Below are 20,102 nucleotides of genomic sequence, written 5' to 3'. Positions count from 1 at the left end.
AAAACATTATAGTCATAGTTGATAACCTTCTGTTACTAACTGTGTGGACTGGATTTCATATATTTTTTTGTGCGTAACATGTAATTAGAAAATAATGGCGTTGCTCTGCAGTGTGGCGCAGCAAAGGTCCTAATCCTGACCCATCAACAGATTGAATAGCTTCCGCCTGCTCTATTAATTCAGAAGGATTTGCGTCATCTCTTCAAACGTGTCCATTTCTGTTGCCGGACATTGAAGTGCATTTATTCCACAGAGATTTAATAAAAGCGATAGCACAGTCTGGGTCAGAGGAGAAAGGCATCCAGAGGAGGGTGTCCGGTCTGGATGAGAGCTGCCGGGGGGAAATAGGCCAGCGATCCATGGGGCTCACAAAGCATGACTGAGATGGACTGTGCATGGAGAATATTGGACAGGTAGTGCCGACTGATTGTCAAAAGGATTAGACTTACATCGATGTAGTTAGCGTTGATATAGTCAGAGTTAGGATCTCCCAGGAGAGGGTGCAGCTTCACTCTGTGCCGATCATCTGAGGGAAAAACAATATTACAGTTACAATAAAATAGCTTTATGTTCTTAATAGAATGTATTAACTAGGTGTTCTGTAACATGCAATATAATGTATAATGCTATACAGTAGGGCTGGGACAAAAGATTGGATCGGACTTGGTATCGCAATACTTTCAATACTTTCAATACTTTCTATATATACACTCCTTTGTTTTCCAGCAACATTTACACAGCACTTTGTTCCACTTTGTGTTGAGGCACCTTTCAATCTTAACACTTCAATAAATGTCAAATATAAACTTTAGACACATGACTTTTTGCACACTTTAAGGTAGCCATATTAATAATCATAATTACTTACTGTATCGCAATACGTATCGGATCGGCCCGAGTATCGTGATACGTATCGGATCGTGACAAAAGTGGATCGTCCCAGCCCTACTATACACTGCATCACCACCAAAAAAAAGTCATGTGCTCTTGGATTACAGCACACATTCACTGTGGCGCTGTTTCAATAAGCCTCTACAATGTCAAAATCTCCAGTGTTGCATTAATCTTGTACTGACGGTGGGAGAGTGTGAGCACTGTGCAAAGCCCTCTCCAGCACATCCCAAAGATTCTCAATGGGGATCGGTGGTGGAGTATTGTTATTATATTATGCACTGAAATGAAACATGATCTAATTAATTGTTGAGTTTCTCGAGCTAAACTAGGTGGGGTAAAGTAAATATTTGCAAAATTAACGTTAAATATACAGTAAATACAAACTTGACATAGAGATTTAGTCATTTACAGACTTTCTCAGACTGGGAAGAATAACTAACTTTTTTCTAAAGTGAGAGCAATACTAAAAAGATAAGGATGTAGCAAAACTACTATAAAGTATTTCTTGAATTAAATAATTGATTCATTACTTAACCTCTTAACCCCCACATGAACCGAGCACTTTTTCTTCTTCTTTGGCATTACCCAAATGTAAAAGCAAAAAAGTGTCAAGAGAGCAATAACATAATACGTACAGTGACAAAAACACGCAACTTAAGAGTGATGAAATAGCAACAACAAAAACTCCAAAAAAAAAGTGGAGACGAAAAGTGACGAAAAAGCAACAAAAACACTTCCAAAAAGTGACAAAAACAAGGCAAAAGAGTGATGGAAAATCAACAAGAAAGCCATGAAAGAGACAAAAATGCAATGAAAAACCCGACAAAAAACCTACGAAAGCACGACAAAAAGGGATAAAAAATGCGACAAAAAAGTTACAATCAGATTTTTAAATGATTCCTATAGACTGTAAGCTCCAGTCCAGAATTTTTTAGATTTGGGTAAAGCTGAACTGGAGAAAATGCACTTGGTTAAGGCGGGGGTCAAAAGTTTAAAAAAGCTGTTCAATTTCTGTCCTTTCAATGGTAACAATGCGGTCCGTAAATGTAACCAACAGTTGTTCAATAATAACGAGATTATGAACACCTCCTCCTCCTCCTGTACGTCTTATCTCTTTTATTTGTAGCTGATGTTGATCTTTCTACACATATTCTGTAATGAAATGGCAAAGAAAAGACCCCACTTCCACACTGGTCGTAAAAAACAGTGGTACATGATGTAATACGGACTCACATCCCAGCAGAGTGTCATGCCTCCCCTGAGCTTTGTCCGGTTTCTTCGTGCAATCCCAGCCGTCGAAGAAGCTCTGTGGAGAGATAAGCAGGCTTGTTTTTTTCCCCACAGTAGATCTTAGTTAACCATCACATTTGACAGTTTTCCAGCATTTCCGTCACCGCTGGCACGAGCTTTATCACAACATAGTCAGAGTCAAATAAACACATTTTACACAGTTGAATGACATAAAGATAAACAAGCCATAGCATGCTTACACAATCTCGCAGCATCAGCAACATAAATAGTGTTGTAAGAAGAAGAGGGACAAAAGTGTTAAGTGGGTTTATATATAGGAACTCTGAGGGTGATTTAGTGCTTTTGAGGGAAATGTCCTAAATGAAACTCTAAAAATGTCACCCCTTATCATTGTTTGCTGTTATTAAAAAGCATATCTGTCTGAATATGGTTATGCATTACAGTTATAGTTCGAGAGCACTGTGGCAAAGTAGCTGGTGGTTATGACTCAATAAAAGAGGTAGCTCCCCATTTAATGATAAAACTGTGAATTATGTCAGGGAAAAGTCCGGAGGGCCTGGTTATGCAAAGATTATGGGCTTATCAGATACTCTACATATTTAGAATATATATTATGCGTTGAATTAAAATGTCAAGCAATATATATGGAAATCAAAATTGACATTAAAGTCATTGGTGTCTCGATGTCAATAAGAATGTGATATTTTGTTGTTAGGACAGCACTCGGCATATAAGCCTCCCCTCCACCTGCTCGCACTCCGGTCTGCAGGGCGCAGCGATGGGTGCCCACCAGTGTCCGGCCTGTGACTAAATTAAGACTTAAACAGCCTTTTTAGATACGGGTCTGCTACCTCCTGTGTCCCTTTCCGCCGATGGGGGAATTGAGAAACTCTGCCAAAGTGCATGCTGGGAAGGGGATTACAACACAGTACTCCCAACTGAGAGCCAAGACCCGTCCAAATCCTGCCTGAGATTACACGTCCTCCTCTTGGGGTTTGAGTTTCTTCCTGAAAACGCATTTAAGTTTCCGGGCAAACCGTCCTACAACTATATTTTTTACAGGCTTTAACATGAAGCAATTTACAAAGGAGTTGGGTGGGAGGGCTAAGAGGATCAGACGAAATAACCAAAATGAGATGAAAGGAATGACGCCTCTGTCCTAAACCGTCACTCTCTGGACGTGGAGCAGGAACTAATCCACTTCCTCATTTGATTGGGCCCTGTTGTCTGTTGTCTGGGTAAAGACTCAGAATTGAGCAGAGAAAAATATGTAAAAGTACAATTTAAAATACAAAACCCACAACAGTATTTTCAATTATTTCAAGTTTACATTTCAAGCTTCTCTTTTATAAATGGATAAGGCAATTAAAGTGCATACGACACATTAGACAACATTTGGGCTAAAGTTAACATGATTATATTTAAGATTTTGCTAAGAATTAGGGTTGTGCCGATGGACGATGTCATCGTCCATCGGCGATGGATGAGCAACATCACGATGGAGAGCCACCATCGTGATGCCACGCCCCCTCCTGTCAAAAACACGCACTGATCTTCTGTGGGCCTTGCAAACCTACAAACTTTGCAGGGATTGCACTGTAAATTAAATCACGGATGTAACTAATATGCGCGCTAGTGTCAGTAGCCTGCCAGAAGCCACGATGTGTTAGCCGTAATTATTAAAGTAAAGACGCAGCTGCTCTGTTTATGACGCGCGGGGCTCTCTCTCTCTCTCTCTCTCTGCAGCTCAGAGTTTAACAGCGCGTGGTTTTGTTTTGCTTTGCTGCGTATTGAAACTTAAACCGTTTTAAAATGAGATGGCTCTCACATCGGAGCTAGATGAGCGCGTGGATTATTCTCACGAAGGACCGAGAGAAGAAAGAGAGAGGAGAGAGAAAGGCGCGGTGCAGGAGTTAAGAGGTTAGAGCACACGGACCAGGCGGCGCGTGGAGCGGCTTCAAAAATGTAGGCTACGACACAAACTTCAAAATATTGTCCCGTTCACCCACTGTTTCTTAAACATAACGTTAAAACTGAGCATATAATACGCTCCAATTTACATTTGTATTAGTGTGATGAGAGCCTTGGAGTTCACGCGCTGAATGAGTCGTTCTCCTCTCAGACTTTTACGCACAAGTTTTAACACATTTCTTTTGCAAAAGTCGTGTTCCGTGACTCTGTTCAAATCATGTTTAGTTTAGATCCATTTATCCTGCAATCTCACATTTTCCTAACATACATAGTAATATGCAGCATATATAGGCTATGTAAATGTCTTTAAAAAAAATGCTTATAATGAAAAATGGACGATATCATCGTCCATCACGATGGTTCACTGTAAACATCGTCAACGGCCAATTAAGGGAACATCGCCCAACCCTACTAAGAATTGTACCCAGCTTTCCTTAGTTTGGCCATTTTTGTTATGTTTATAGTTTCACTTCTTTATTGGACGCTGACAGGAAGTGACATAGGTGAAGGTAAACAATTTTAAACTGTTGCCATGCCGACCAAGTTAAGTCAAACTGCTATACATTGTTAAGTGGTGACATAACGGCTCTACTTCCAGGTCCGCAGATGTGCGAGAAACTACAAAAAACTCTTTAATACCACAGTCAATATTTCTGAAGCTCAACAGAGAGTTACTGATCATACTTATTTATCAGGCCCATTAGCCAAAGATGCTGTACCTACTGCTATAAAAGTAAATCGGTACATCCGGGTCAGCTATGCTAACCCCGGAAGTAGTGACTTTAGTAAATACTAGTTTTTTAGCAGTAGGTGCGGCATTTTTGGCGAATGAGTCTGAGAATTAAGTAGGTTCAGTAACTCTCCGTTGAGTTTTAGAAATATTGATTGAAATTTTTATGTTTTTTCTCACATATTTGCCGGTCTGCTAGTACCCGGAAGCGAAGGTCGTGACGTCACACTTAACAAACGTATGAAACTTTACCATATCTATGTCACTTTCTGTCAGCAGCTTAAAAAAATCCAATAAAAACTGAAGTAAAACTCACTGAAATAAAATAATAATTGACTCTGTGCTTAACTTCAAAAACAAAAAATCCTGTTTTGATCCAGCACACCAAAATAAAAGCACCATCTTCGTCATTAGTTCAGCAGTTCATTAGTTATACTTTCTTTCTGCCAAACTATACAAATGTGTGTATTTAGTTATATTCTTGTAATGTTGCAAGTATCTGCTGAACTAATCAATGAGACGAGCTGTGTGCTTTTATTTTGGTGTGCTGGATCGAAACAGGAAATCACTTCTTGGGCGGCGTTGTTATGATTTGAGTCAATTATGCAACTGATGAACTTGTAACTGATGTTATCCATCTAAATAAGTCAAAGCATATGCAGTTTAAATATCGAACAAGAAAATATATATAGGCCACCTTTGGAAACCTCATTATTGGTAAAAGTTTATATGGCCCATAACTAATTCATGTGTTTCCTGCGCTTTGACAGAAGACTTGTATGGAATATGACGCAAGGGAAAACATGTCAAGAGAGTCGGACATGTACAGCTGATATGAGTGAAGGAGAACAGAGCGAAGTATTGGCTCTACAGTATTTGTTGTGCGTCTGACTATGACGTGTTGTAGCGGGCAAGGAGGAGGTTTGAAAATGTTAAATATTTTGGATATTTTCAAACATTTTTCTGGCCAGCCATCCTCGCCTTTCGTATTCAATACAAAGCCTATTGTATTGTCTGGGACCTTAAGTTACCTCCTCCCAGTGTACTTGACACAGGGTCTGTCCGTATCAAAGCAAACATGTTCAGTACAGAGACATGAAAAAGAACAACTGCTGCACAAATTATACAGGACTGAGAAACATCTGCGACATCAACAAGCGAACACTGTTGTTCATAGACGACAGAAGTAGTAAAGTTTCCTTGGAATATCCTCTTAAGAGTCATGCGCTACACATAAAGGCATTCGAAATGGCAGCCTCACCATGATATAACCTTTTTATGCCTGTTCCAAGCCTGGTTAAATGCATTAGGATGGATTGACATGAAACTTAAGGGAAATCTCTGCCCACAAAAAAAGTATATTCTTCCTAACCTAAAGGTCTTGTGTTAAATGAGGTTCAGAGTCAGCCACAAAACCTCTGTTATTGTGTCGTTTATTGATTACACCAAGTGCTAGTGCCGTGACAGCATCTGCCACGTCCAAGTGTAAACTGTTGATCAATGTTCCACAAAAAAAACACAAAGATTCTCACGGGAAATAAAACCATAGGCGAGTCAAGAGATAGAAATATGATATGGCGTCTTCATTTTGCTCCATAATATAGAGAGACAGACAATCTAAAGTATATGAGCAGAAAAAGGGAAAACACAAAAAAGGGGAGTGTATTGATTTTCTTGAGTGGAGCAACTTTTGCCTGTGAGCGACACTTTAATGAGTCTGCAAGCAGAGATCCAGCGGGGAAACCGTGACACAGAGACAAAAGATGTTTGGTGATTTTTTATGAATGCCACAGGCAGCGGGCGAGAGTAATGGACTTGTCCCACTGCGATTTCAGCACTCAGCTACAGTCGCTCCGCTGGGGATAGCTTTTCAGACGTCTGAGACACTCATTATAGACCCGAATGGTGCAACAAGGGACAACAGCAGGAGCAGCAGTCCAAACACTGTCAATGTTGGAACCATGAAGTCCATTATGTGCATTATGTAAATACAGCAGGGATTTAGCATTAAGTTTTACATTTAAATTCTTATTATGAAGGCAACTATTGAACTTTGTGCATGCACTGTGACAAAATACAATAATTTACATTAGACGAATTTAGGCGTCGCATTTGTGTAGCTATAAATGACACTTTTAGAAAATCTTCCATACATAACACTATATATGAGAAAAAGTAAGTACAGTCTGGAATTTCTCACATTTCTGCCTAAATTGGTCACTAAATGTGGTCTGATCTTCACCAAAATCACAGGATTGACTAAACAGTGTCTGCCTGAACTAATGCCGCCCAAACATCTGATCATATTTTTATTGGCCATAACATGTAAACATTCACAGGAGAGCGTGGAATAAGTGAGTACACCGCCTGAAACTCACTAAACTGCAACAGTGTTGTAAAGAGGAATGGTCCAAGATTCATCCTGTAAGTATAAGTAAGTGAACCCCTGTATTAAATAGTTGCTGCTCCTTCTTTTGCTGCAATAACTGCTTTTCTGTAGTTGCAGATTAGACGTTCACAATGATCAGGATGAATCTTGGACCATTCCTCATTACAAAACTGTTCGGGCGGTGAACTCACTTATTCCACGCTCTCCTGTAAATGTTTACATGTTATGGCCAATACAAATATGATCAAATGTTTGGGTGGTATTAGTTCAAGCAGACACTGTTTAATCATTCCTATGATTTAGATGAAGATCAGACCACATTCAGCGACCAATTTAGGCAGAAATGTGAGAAATTCCAGACGGTGTACTTTATAACACCACTTTTAACCTCACAACAAAAGGATGAAGACATTTGCAGCTATCACTAGATTAACTGTGAAAGCATAACAGACACATGCCTTTTTCCACTTTAAGTACATTAAATATTTCCAAACTCTTGATGGAGACACAAATGAGCAGCTACAGAGCCTTTAGTGATGTTTAACCTCATCAGGCTGGGGGCCTGACAGCGGTCCTCATCTGGCCTCAAATGAGATGATTAATTTATACGTTGAGCTAAAGTGCCATCCAGATGCCTTTTTAACCGCGATAATTACCTTTGGTGGGTGGCACTGAGGGCACGAGGAGAACGAAGAGGAGGATTGATGAGAGTGTTCTAATATGCAATCTCTTCCTGAATTCCAGGATTGCACACAATCTCATTTCGTCCACAGTGATGAACTCAAGATAAAGCACTGCATAACATTCATTTGCCTCAGTGCTTCTATCAAAGTATCTGAAATGTTGCAGTTTGACTTTATTCTTTTGCTCTTAGAATCACTAAACATTTAAAGTTTGTGGCTCGGTGGGTGCTTGTACGTGCTTTTCAAAGGCCTAAAAACACTGCTGCACACTAACAACAGAAGCCAATTAAGGTCAAGCTCTCCTGCTGAGACGAGGCTGAGCACTGACCCACCTTTACCTCGTGAGCTCAGAGCGGAGCAATTTACACAAGTCGACTTACGAGCTGCCATTCACGTTAACAGCCTCAGTATCAAGGTTAAACACTGACAAATAAAACACTTCTGCTTCCCTTTTTAACCTCATCATCAGCAATAACTCTTAATTTACTTTAGAAATAAATGTTCTGATCACATTGCTCACAAACATGGGTTGAAACTTTCTATTCATAAAGTAAACTACCTAAACACAGGGGTCCTCTCACCTCATACTCTTGTTTGAAGCCGTAGCCTTCAGCCGTCTTCATCTGGTTGATGTGCTGCAGCAGGTCGGCCACTCGCACAGCAGGGTGCAGTTGTCCTGTGTGGTAGGGTGAGCCTTTTCTTCCACAGTGGTGTCTCGGGGAGTTGCCCAGTAAGCTGCTGGCTTCATTCACAGAGCTGCGGGCGTCACCTGAATCATATTTTATTCATTTAAAAACTTGCACAATCCTGACCTTTTGAATGAGATGTTTGCTGAATGCAAGCAAGAGGCTTTTGTGTACTGGATGATAACTATCCTTCAGATGCATATGCTGTGTATAGCTGTGCCCACAGGATTACAAAGTGATGTGTGTCAAGTGTAAAATTGCAGTGTGAGCTATGGTTATCTGCCAGAGGTATGTCTGTATGACAGTTGTCTTACTGCGTGTGCCGCAGGTGTGTGCGTCCATGAAGGAGAGAGCCATCCTTTCATCTTCCTGTAGAGTGCTCTGGTCTGTGAAACTGCGCTCCATGGAGCCCATGTGACTCTTCTCCTGTCGGTATGTGATGGGTGTCTTATTCACAGGCTTTCTGCAAACACAGACAGAAGCAGCTGAAGCTGACACTATTTACACAGACAGGCATGCACAGAGTTTGTAAATATGAAAGAAACTTCAAAGCTTAAAATGTTATGTTTAGATCGTGAAACCCAAATAGTGGTAAATAAGAAACTATAAAACCTAGACATTCAATGTACTCAACAAAGGCCTCTCTAAGGATCACTCAGCAGAATGGAGCCATGACGAGTGAAAGTCGTCACAACAAAAAGAAAGCACAAATATCTGATAGAATATTTATGAATCGTTCTCTACTCGTGATTGAAAGCCAAAGCCAGAGGATGTATATGACCACAAAACTATGGAGAGGAGAAGAGGTGGAGTCACTTACGGATAGTAAGAGTAGTAGTCCCTCCTGTCAAGAGTGCAGTGGGAGGATAAAACCCAGAGAAAAGAAGAAAAGGTGTAAGATGAAAGCAATGTCAGCTGAGGGGAGAATGCATTGATTACAATGAAAATGAGACCAGCCCTGGCTGTTCCATTTGCTATTTGACACAAGCAAATGTACCAAGCAGGTGCTGACAGACCAAACCACAGCGAGGCAGAATATGTGTGTTTCCTTCAATCGAATAGGTCTCAGTGTTACACTTCAAGTACCGCACCACGTGGCTTCCTGTCACTGCAAATTTACAAATCAATTCTCTCAGAGAGATCTTCGTCGCTGCTTAGTCAAGGACTAAAGTGCAGAACAATGGTGACTTTTGATCCAACACTGTTCAATAGCAGTCTATATGAAGAGTCAGAAGGATAATGCCCTGGTTGCTGTTGTGCATTTCATTCACCGCTTCAGCTGCAGCGCCTGCTCACACCTGCTAAATGAATGCAGGGCAGAAGAGATGATCTACTGGAAACCTGAGGGACTGGTGACTAATAATCTTTAAAAGTACACCTTTTCCCTCCTAATTACCATCTCATTTAAGGGTCAGGCTTCAGCTTGTTGTGCGTAATTAAGTGGCTAATTGAATTGCATCCGCCTTTAATTAAATACTTCACACTCAGATAAGCTCCGAGGAGGAGGCTTGTTTGGTCTGTGGTGGTGCACCATGGGAGAATGAAAACATTGCGATGGCTGTGGCAAGTCCCCTTTTCCAAAACAAGCCCGGCCTTTGAGAAAGTTCAGCTGAGGTAAAAACGGAACTGTTCTGATAAAGAAATAAAACAAAGCCGTCATGAGGGGTGTAGTAAAGTGAGCATGAATCAGAGGCATTACCCTTTCTTGATGATGATGATGACAGCCCCAAGTACCAGGATGAGCACGATGAGGCCTCCGGCGCACACGCCCAGGATCAGGCCCATCTCCTCCGAGTTCTGAGACACCTCCATTGCCTTACGGTGGTCTTTACAGGCAGCTACAAACACACAAACAAGGCGTAAGCAAATATTTCACGATTACAGGGCAGACTGTGAGTCACTGATGGACAGTCAAGACACCGGAGAAAGCGCATGTGTTCATTAAACAAGGAGTTGTTTTGTTATTTTTCCCCAGAGCTAATGGCTCATGTTAATTGAACTTGAATTAAAAAAACTAAACAGCTAAAATGGAAATTACAGACAGGCTGATTACTTCAAATATTGCCGCTATTCTAACTTTTATTTAGTGTTAGCCATTAGCTTCAAGACAAAAACATCTGCCATTAAAACACAGACGTATCCTCCAGTGAAGTAATTACACCCAATTAATGTTTTTAGAAGAAGCAAAAGCTGTCTGCCGTGTTGTACGCTCTTAAACAACACAGATAAACTACTAGCGCCATGAAATAATCTCCGAGGGACTAGGACGAAAAGTGTAGCGTGCTGCCAGTGGATAAGCTGCAATAAATCCAGGATATTTATAGCTGAATATACCTTTGTTAATCTTTCAGACTGATACGCAGCGGCAAACTGACCTTGCAAACTTGTAAATCTACATTGTTATGCCACGGTCAATCGCATTCCTCTCTGCAACGCAATTTCTTTCAATATATTGTATTACATTTCATTTTTCCGCACTCAAGTCATCCATTCTGCGCTCCGGTATAATCTCAAGGTGCCCGCGTGTCTGAGAGCTACTGGAAAAGGTCGTTATGATAATAGCAGGTTATTCATTTCCTCGGCATAAAGCTTTACGCTTATGTAAATGCTGTCGAGGACGGGGGGGCTCTCGTTGTCTCGTTCCGGGGGCCCCACTGATCTACTTTTTGTGCGGTATGTCAACTTGTCCTCCTGAGTCCAACAGGAACAGTCTCTTCAGGGTGAGGGAAAGTCAGCGCGGGCCCCGGGACAGAGAGCGATACAGCAGGCGGACGGGGTACAATCAAATCTGGGGCAATGAAAAATGAAAGCACCGCCATGCTGTAGCCTCGCTGTCTGTGGCCGGAGGAGTTGGAGGGGATTATAAACCTCCTGAAAAATATGTCTCGAAGTAGGACAACAGTGTTATTTTTGTTTTCTCTGGAAACTTGAAAATGTGCTGCAACTGTTGGCATAGATTAGAGGTGTGTGAGTCGGGGATTGTATTACAGCGTATGGTCGTGATGGTGCAACAGAATTGTACCAACATTTTTACATTCTAGGCCAGGGGTGTCGAACTTGTTTGGGTTGTGGACCGAAATTCAGCCCCCACAGCGGGTCGCGGTCCACATATTGTAAAGGACTGTGGCCCTTTACTCTACAAAGGGCCGAATGAAATCCTGCGGGCCTTGTGTTTGACACATGTGCTCTCGACACTAATAACATTTACTGTAATGTCACTTGACCTTAACAGCTTTCAAACATGCTCCTTTATACTTTTTTTTCATGTTTCCTAATACAAATGATTTGCAAAATGCAAAACTTTGAGTCATATACAGTCATACAATTGAACTACACATTACAAAATATAGCCAAAAAGAAAAATGTGTCAACAATTTTATAGTGAAAAAGATTTGATAATGATTTTGATGTTTGTGAAGCTTTTTGTTTACATTGAAATTAGATTTATTAATCAAGGTGTATTTTTTTTTTAATATACCATAAAAATGGAAGTATACCTCTCGTCCAAATATAATAAGAATGAGCTGCAGATAGATTGAAAGAGGTGGAGTGTCTTATAAAGCCACATAATGCAGATGAGCAGGTGAGAAATCAATTTCACTCCTCTGACGTTCGGGACAGATAAGACGCTTTTGCCACATTTACCCCCGAAATTTCTATTAAGCCCAACATGAGCATGAAATAGATTTCCACATGAATCCATGCACCTGCCAACTGTCCCATGCTGGAAATTGGCACTTAGAAGAGAAATAGAAGTCTATTGTTGTGGTGAGCCTGCCGGAGGATCCTTAATTAAACTGTCACCTTAAAGTTGAAATGTAATCTCCAGCTTTGTTATCCCAGGCACAATCATTTGCCTCTACTTTTCCTGTGATGGGCTGCTAGATAATGACGGCTCTGCAGCCGCACTGTGTTAATGGTAGAAGGATCACACAGATCACAAACAGCAGCAGGAACATGTGACCTGTCGCACCCTGAAATTGGAAATCACGCTCGGATTTTTTCATTAAGCTTTCACGGGACCATGTTGCATCACCCAGGCAGAACATGATGTAACCCTGGCACTTTTGCACCTTGATATTGGAGCTTTCTATTTTAACAATGTCATGGGATGTTTTTTACAAATAAATGCAGTGTTTCATATTGCTGATTTCCTCACAGACTTCTTAGAGGCATCAAAGAAAAAGTCCAGAGGAAAATGAAGGCAGAATATTAATCACTGACCAAGTGGACAGATAGGCGCAGAGCTAAAAGGGCTGGCCTCGCCGTCTGGTTCTCATCACTTTCATTTTGCAGACACAAAAAGAGTCTGTCACAAGAGGAAATAAAAGACGGCGCAGAGTCCATTTACGGAGCAGACTGAGCTTACTGTAGCAGCGCTAAGATAACTATAAATACATACTTTTATTCAACATAATCTGACAGAGAGCAGTGGCAGGGGGCTGTACTGCCACCGGGACTTAGAGTCAATTTCCTTGCCCTTTTCAAGTGCCTTTGAACGGGAAGGCTGGGGCGCAGAGAGCAGCACCAGTTTTCTTGTAGTGATATGACCATGCAGCTCGAAGGCTCAGAGTTTTGATCTGGAGGACCCTTGTGGAAATGTGCAGGTCGAAGCCCTTTGGAGGTTTCTGTGGAGGGTGCCACAGATGAGAACAAAGACAGGGGCTTTGATATATGGTGACCTGGCATCTGCTCTGAGCACGCGGGGATGAAAGAGTGACCTCTACTCCCCTCCCTGTGTGTTGCCCTTTTCTCTTGGGCCCAAACAACAAGAATCGACAGACAAAATGTCCACCTCAAAATAAGGCAGGATTCAGAACTTCAGCACAGACGTAGCATAAAGCGAAGAGCACTTTACATTTTTATCTGTGCACGACAGAAGAGATGTGGATCTGAAAATGCATCAAGGTCAGAGGAAGTAGGAAATATTCATGTGGCATTACCTTTGCGAGCAATACGAATGCAGTTGATTCTGGATTCCTGAAAGAGAAGAAAACGCAGACATCAGAGGGACGTGTCACTTTTGCATAAAAGCGATGTGATAAAAGAAAAGGAGGTGACGTGAAATATACTGAGCCCGACATACACATACATCACTGTGAGAGGCCGACGAAACACGATGTGAATGCACAATACAGCATCTTTACTCCAGAGGCATAAACATGAGGCAATGCTGGACCACAGTCACAGCCTACTCTTTACACATCATGTTACATACTGTGTCATACATGAGGACAACAGCGAAGAAGCTGAGAAACGATGAGTTCAAAAGGTGAATATAATTAAGATGGCAGTTTTTGACTCAAGTATTTCCTTTGATTAAAATTACACGTCAGTGGATAATGAAAGGACTGTCAAACATTTACAAATAAGATCTAATACTGTAATCCAACTCCACATTGTCATTGCTTCGGGGAGATCTTAATCAATTTTCAGATTTACAGATGTTAATTCGAGCATTAAGGCGCAATTATGTAAATCGCATGACTCGACAATAAGTAAAGGGTGCTTTTCCAAAACTTGCTAAATTGCTTTTCAACTTGCAAACTAATTACATTCTGTAGTTTTAATTTGTGATTCCAAAACCAACTGTCTAAGTGTAAACAAAACTAAATTGACTGAACATGACTGAAATATACACGGAGCTTTGCTTGTGTCGTCTGCTCGCGAGGGAGCGTTGAAACCTGGCTGAGGGGAGAGAAACGCTGACTCTAAACACAATTACTATACGCTCCCATCTCTCCATCAAAAAGCTGATTCATTGGAGCTGTCTTCTTCTCAGAGACACCTACATTACTCATTATTACAAGCTGTGGCAAATTAAGACGGACTATTTCCATTATTTACTGCAGCTACAAATGTCTCAGGAACTTGTGACAACACACGCCTGATTCACTGCTGGAAGTGCGCCGTGTTATTGGCAGGGTGTTGATTGAGAGATATATCCTGTATATGTCTCTGCCCATAGAAAGAGAGCGATAAAGTTGCAGTACATCACACGTTCGATAAATTTAATTAGTATTCCTCCTAGAATGACATGTCTGTGCCCAGATTTGACCAGTGACCGCCTCCTTGTGCCCGTGAAGCCGGTGGTGCGTTTTGGCTCGGTGCTCTACGTGCTGTGGACACTGGCCCCCCGCCACACAAAACAAACCCAAATCCCTTCCGCTGCTAAAGCTGGACATTCACACGCTAATCCCACGCTTAGCCGCTCCAGTTGTGTGAAGTGCACACGTTGCAGTCTTTACATGTTTGTAAAGAGACGCTACCATGACATCACCCACCCACCTTTGAATGAACAGAGAAAGGCTTCAATGAGGAAATGATGTCGGGATGTGATTGTGAGCTCTGCCCCGTCACACACACGGGCCACTTTACTAGGTACACATGGCCAACTGTTGCACTGCTCTCGATATGTAAAACTGCTCATACCAATAAAGATGTTTGGACTTGTCAATTAAAAAAAAAAAGCCAGTAGAATAGGTATTTTCAACATTTTATTCAAAGTAAAATGGCTGATTTTTGGTGCAATGGTGCAAATTACTTTAAATTTTAAAACAAAAAGTTGATATTTGTGCGTATTTGACCTTGTAGTGACCAGTGGCTGTATGAGTGGTCAGCATGGCGCCTTTACTTTCCATCACAGTGGTCTCTAGGACGCTTCGGGATCAGTTGTTTGGAAGGGTTTCACTGCGGACGGAGAAACCTGCAAAATGATTGACCCTAGAGCATTGTCGAGGCCACTGTGATGGAAAGTAAAGGTGCCATGCTGACCACACATACAGCCTCCGAGTCACTACTAGGTCAAACACACACAAATATCAACTTTTTGCTTTACAAATAAAAAGTTGCATAATGCACCTTTAAATGCAAAAATACGTATTCCCCTGGCAGATGTAAAAAATAAAGCACATAGAAGGTTTGTGGTAAAATAAATAATGCCTGAAATGAGAGGAAACGACCCAACTAGTGTGACAGAAAAGCAGTTGTATCTTAAATATGTTACAACAATGCTATGCAGACGACAAAATGAGGCAAAATGGTCAGTAATTGCAGCCAACACTTTTGTCCCTCTGTTTTTCAGCACCTGCACCCAATTATCTCTGAGTAATTGTGTGGTCGAGGAAACCGCTCCTGACGTAACTGTCTGTAAGGAGCTAATGTGTGGCGTCCTCTGAGTGTGAGAACAAAACCAGGCGTTTTATGCTAAAAATTATTTGGTTGATGAGATTTCAACTGCTTACTGAAGAACAAGCAAAAACACTGTGGACAGACGATAAAACACAAATCAAAGTCGCTATGGGCAATTTATTTATGCTTGGGACCGGCATCCAGAATACAGTGGCTTCAATAGATGCTTGTGGCGGTCCTCTCCATACTACAGGTTTAACAGTGGCACCAAGAGCCCTGGTTTGTGCCCCCTGTACCGAGTATCAGTGGCTACACTGTCGATGTCAGACATCACTCAGGTGTCAGAGTGTCCAGTCACTTACCCCTCTGAAGTTGCTCATGGCCTGGAAGTAGACCAGGTAGCTTTTGCGTGGGTCCAGGGGGGTGTTCCAGTACCCGTTGTACGTGTGGTTGTCGCCCACGGTGAAAGGGCTGGCCTCAGGCAGGCTGCTGGGGGGCAGCTCGGCGGTGTAGTAGTGAGGGGTGCCCCGGGCCTGTGCCTCACCGTGAGACATGGGCAGAGGGAAGCAGTCTTGGTGCCCCAGCTCCCGTTTCACTTTCTTCACCAATTCCTCCTCTACCACAACTTGGTAGGTGCTAAACACAGAGGGGGCACTTGTAACAGAAGTCAGGAGAAAAAGAGTACAATACTGTGTGATGATTTGCTCACCTGACAGGAGCGCCTCTCCCCTGGGCGGGGCGCAGTAAGACAGTAATTGTGTTCTCTGTCTCACTCAGGGGGGATGGGATGTCTCCATAGTCAAATGTGGGAGCTGGGAATGCAAACAAAAATACACACTTCATGTCAGATATAATGTGGCTCCCAAAAGAATGCTCCCGTCTTCTAGGTCACCTGATTCAGCTCATGCTGCAGGCATCTATGTTTTCACTTAAATAAATCAAGAAACAAACAAGACTATTATCTTAAAATCAGATCAGCAATTCCAGTTGGATGATTATGAGTCTAATTAAAAGTTATGAAAGTGAGTATTAACTTTTAATTTTGGGCAAAACCTGACTCATCATTATGATGTAGCAAAACATACCTCTTTGAAATAATTAATCCACTGAGAAAATAAAAGGTACTATTATAATGTGTCAGTGGTGTAAAATCGCTTTGTTTCTTAAATCCAAGTTGTGCTTTTACTGGTGCTGATATTAGCAGTCTGCTGCTCTGTTTGTATATCATTTGAAGTTAAAACATTGTGATACCTGCTGAGAAGCTGATCCCTATAGGACACAGTCTGTATACGTGAGCGCTTGTATAAAAATGTGTTTGTGGGTGCTCGGTGGAGGATATCTCTTGAAGATGCTGACAGTAGTGGCGGCTGCTGAAGGTGTGCGGTGTTTGCTGGCTGTCAGAGCAGATTTGAGAGACGCTCAGTGTAAGTGAATGTTGTGAACCATGGGCCAGAGCTGGAGCTTGAGCGTGATGCGCCAAGACTTTTGTACTCCGTCTGTAGAGTGGCTTTATGCCAGGGAATGTCTGATGTGCAGCCACTGAGTCAAAGATTTAGTGAATCTATAATTAAACAAAGCAGACGTCTTTGTGGAGCGTCAGGGGCAGAGAGCGCATTGTAGCTGTGCGACAGAGGAGGAGTGGCTGAGCTGTGTGTTCCTAAGAGGTGCAATCCCATCTCCCTGAAGAAGCACAAATGCATCATTAAAAGAAAACAGAAACACCAAGGTTGCGTTTCTATCAGCCGTAATAAGCTCAGAGAGTCTCAGAAGCAGCGTTGTGATCCCAGGTATGTATTGCATCTTCCTTTGTACATAATATACTGCAGTGTCCCCTCTGAGCTTTCTCTATTTTCAATGAGTTAATTTACGTGTTGAATGGGGCTTAATGACAACGTGTCTAAGGATTGAAGAGAGAAAGGAAACTGGGGTGCTGTAGTTTTTTAATTGAAGGAGAGGAGAGCACTGGTAAGGTCAAAAAGTAGAAAAACACACCCCAACAATAGCACAGAGTGAATGAATCCTCGAGCTGCACTGGCAGTGATGGGCAGTGATTGGGACGAATGTATCATTCTGCCTTTGGTGATTTTTCAAAGGCTCTCGCCGCGGTGTCAGCCCATTACCTGAGATGTTGGTGGTGATTTCCGTCAGCGCGGTCTGTCCGAAGCCCTTGCCGGTGCGCGCACGGACCGAGATGAGGTAGGTGGTTCCCGGGTGCAGGTTGGAGAACATGTGATAGGTCTCGTTTTTCAGTTTGGAGACGGTCCTCCGAGGTCCCGGGACATTGATGCTCGGGTCAGACGACTCGATACTCTGGTAACTTATCTGTTGTTGCGAAACGGGGAAGACAAAGACATAAAGCGCCGGTATAAAAGTCAAAGTCGTTTTAGGACTCGTTTAATGCCTCCGTTGTTATTGCTGCTCATAACTTTTTAAAAGGATCACATCGAGCCAGGTATTTATTTCATACTTTAACACTCATCACCGGAGGTCATTAAGTGCAAATTGATCTTGTCATAAAATGCAGCGAAAATGTCTGATTGTAGTGCTTCATGAAAAAGCAATGCCATCTACCTAAATCATGTGCGGTTTTGCCTATAAGACAAGGAGAAGGTGATTACACTGGAAGGTCACAACAAAATACTTTTAGGAAGCTGGATGAATACTTAGTCGATGATGAAGAGCAAGGCCAAAGACACTTCATAAAAACAATAAGTGTTTTTTATCCTAGAGGGAGTACACGTGACTGCAACTGAACAATACGTTATAAACAGTATTGTGCATGAGTTAAAGCAGAACTAAGTAACTCATGCCCTATAGGCCACAAGCGCCACTGCAGGTATCGTAACATGTTACGTTTTTTTACTTTTTTACTTTTACTGCTATTCCTTTCAAAAGTTAATAAAACGTTTTGGTATGGATCAAGGACAAACCCACACTACTTCTTATGATATATATCTTCTGTGGGTTTCCGGTCTCCAATGATGGAAATGTATTGCTACTTCCATCAAATACTCCACTGCATAGTATACGCAATAGACATCAGATGATTCACACTGGAGAGGTTCTCTACATTGTGGCTGCACTAAGTACTGAGCAAATACCTAACATTCCCAGCCTAAAACGTCTTCTACATCACACAAAGCAGGCGGCGGGTCAGACAGCGCAAACTCAGGCAGAGTGGCCATTGGTTTAATCTCAAAGAAGTGAGGCGGATTTGAAACGGCTCTCTGTAAAGCTATGTCCGTCAGCTGAGAGAGATCAACAGACTACGGCGCAAAAATCCTGCACAGCTCCCACTTCATATGTCAAACCACAAATCCCATTTAATGATATCCTTGAGGCAGCGGCACACGCGAGAATGGGGCTGGGCAGCCGCGCCACAGCCTCAGCACAGAGTCTTTCTGTAGATGAAGCTATTACTCAAACATGGCCACTAAGTACTTGAATTATTGAGAAAAGAAACCATAGTAAAAGATTTAGATCAGGCTTTATTAATAACTTGCCGACATGAGTATTGTACAGTAGATGCATAAATACTGCCTTTTTGTCCTCGTCCCTCAAGGCTACTGGGGAAACCTGTCAAGAGCAGAGGTCAGAACCTGGAAACCCTTCTCCAAATCCGGAGCTCGCATCATGGTTAGGAGAACCAGCTGGAGAAATAGCTGATTGTGCGTGCTTTTTTAGGTTTAAACAAAAGTTGACGCCGCAATGGGACTTACAACAGGGTAGTAGAAGAAGCATCAAGCAGAACACGTCAATTAACCTACTCTGAAAACGGGCGAGGTCACGTGATGCGAAGCGGGTAGAAGCGCCTGAACAGGGCCCCCAAACTGATGACATTTTGTGCAATACAGAGCCAGCTAACTCCAGAAAGTCCTGCATCAATCTCAAAAATCCCTGGCCTTGGGCAAGAAAGAGACGGTCGGACAGCAGCGACAATCTTGAAAGTCTAGTTACCAAAATACAGCAAGTCTGTCCAATCTGTCAAAACGGCATGCGGGGGAAAAAAAATCTGGAGGAAGAAATGGACAAAGAATCTCTGATACGGAGGATAACAACGCAGAGTAATTAGTAAGACTGGTGGAAGTTGAGACCCGCCTGGAGGAGGCCATGAATCAGCTGGTGGAACAGGAGAACCGATCATGCCCTAATAATATCAAAATTATGAATTTGAAAACATACTCTGAAAACGCTCTACAAGTAACTGCACACTGATACAGAGCTGTAAATAATGAATTATGCACTAATAAATACTTATCAAGATAAATGGCCAAACATATCATATCATATCACAAACTAATCATTTGTTTATTGTTTATAAGCACCAAAACAGATGATGTATGTGTTGTCATAGTAACACTGTGCAC

At 42.0% G+C, this 20,102-nt stretch overlaps 1 protein-coding gene across 4 annotated transcripts in view; it reads right to left on the bottom strand.

Moving 5' to 3' along the window:
• ptprub (protein tyrosine phosphatase receptor type Ub) overlaps positions 1-20,102 on the bottom strand; it is a 191,550-nt gene that overhangs the window by 25,007 nt on the left and 146,441 nt on the right. For 2 of the 4 annotated variants that reach the window (XM_079560764.1, XM_079560765.1), the window contains exons 10-19: positions 17,856-18,057; positions 16,445-16,547; positions 16,098-16,371; positions 13,548-13,584; positions 10,304-10,442; positions 9,425-9,448; positions 8,919-9,067; positions 8,500-8,687; positions 2,128-2,200; positions 450-526 (exon numbers count right to left, since the gene is read on the bottom strand). In XM_079560764.1, the coding sequence (XP_079416890.1) occupies positions 450-526; positions 2,128-2,200; positions 8,500-8,687; positions 8,919-9,067; positions 9,425-9,448; positions 10,304-10,442; positions 13,548-13,584; positions 16,098-16,371; positions 16,445-16,547; positions 17,856-18,057 (1,266 nt within the window). The remainder of the gene's footprint in view (positions 1-449; positions 527-2,127; positions 2,201-8,499; positions 8,688-8,918; positions 9,068-9,424; positions 9,449-10,303; positions 10,443-13,547; positions 13,585-16,097; positions 16,372-16,444; positions 16,548-17,855; positions 18,058-20,102) is intronic. The other 2 variants (XM_079560766.1, XM_079560767.1) reach the window with 1 other exon arrangement.

Source organism: Gobius niger, assembly GCF_951799975.1.
Source record: "Gobius niger genome assembly, chromosome: 8".
In the NCBI taxonomy this organism is placed as follows: Eukaryota; Metazoa; Chordata; class Actinopteri; order Gobiiformes; family Gobiidae; genus Gobius; species Gobius niger.
This window is presented reverse-complemented; position numbering and strand designations above follow the sequence as displayed.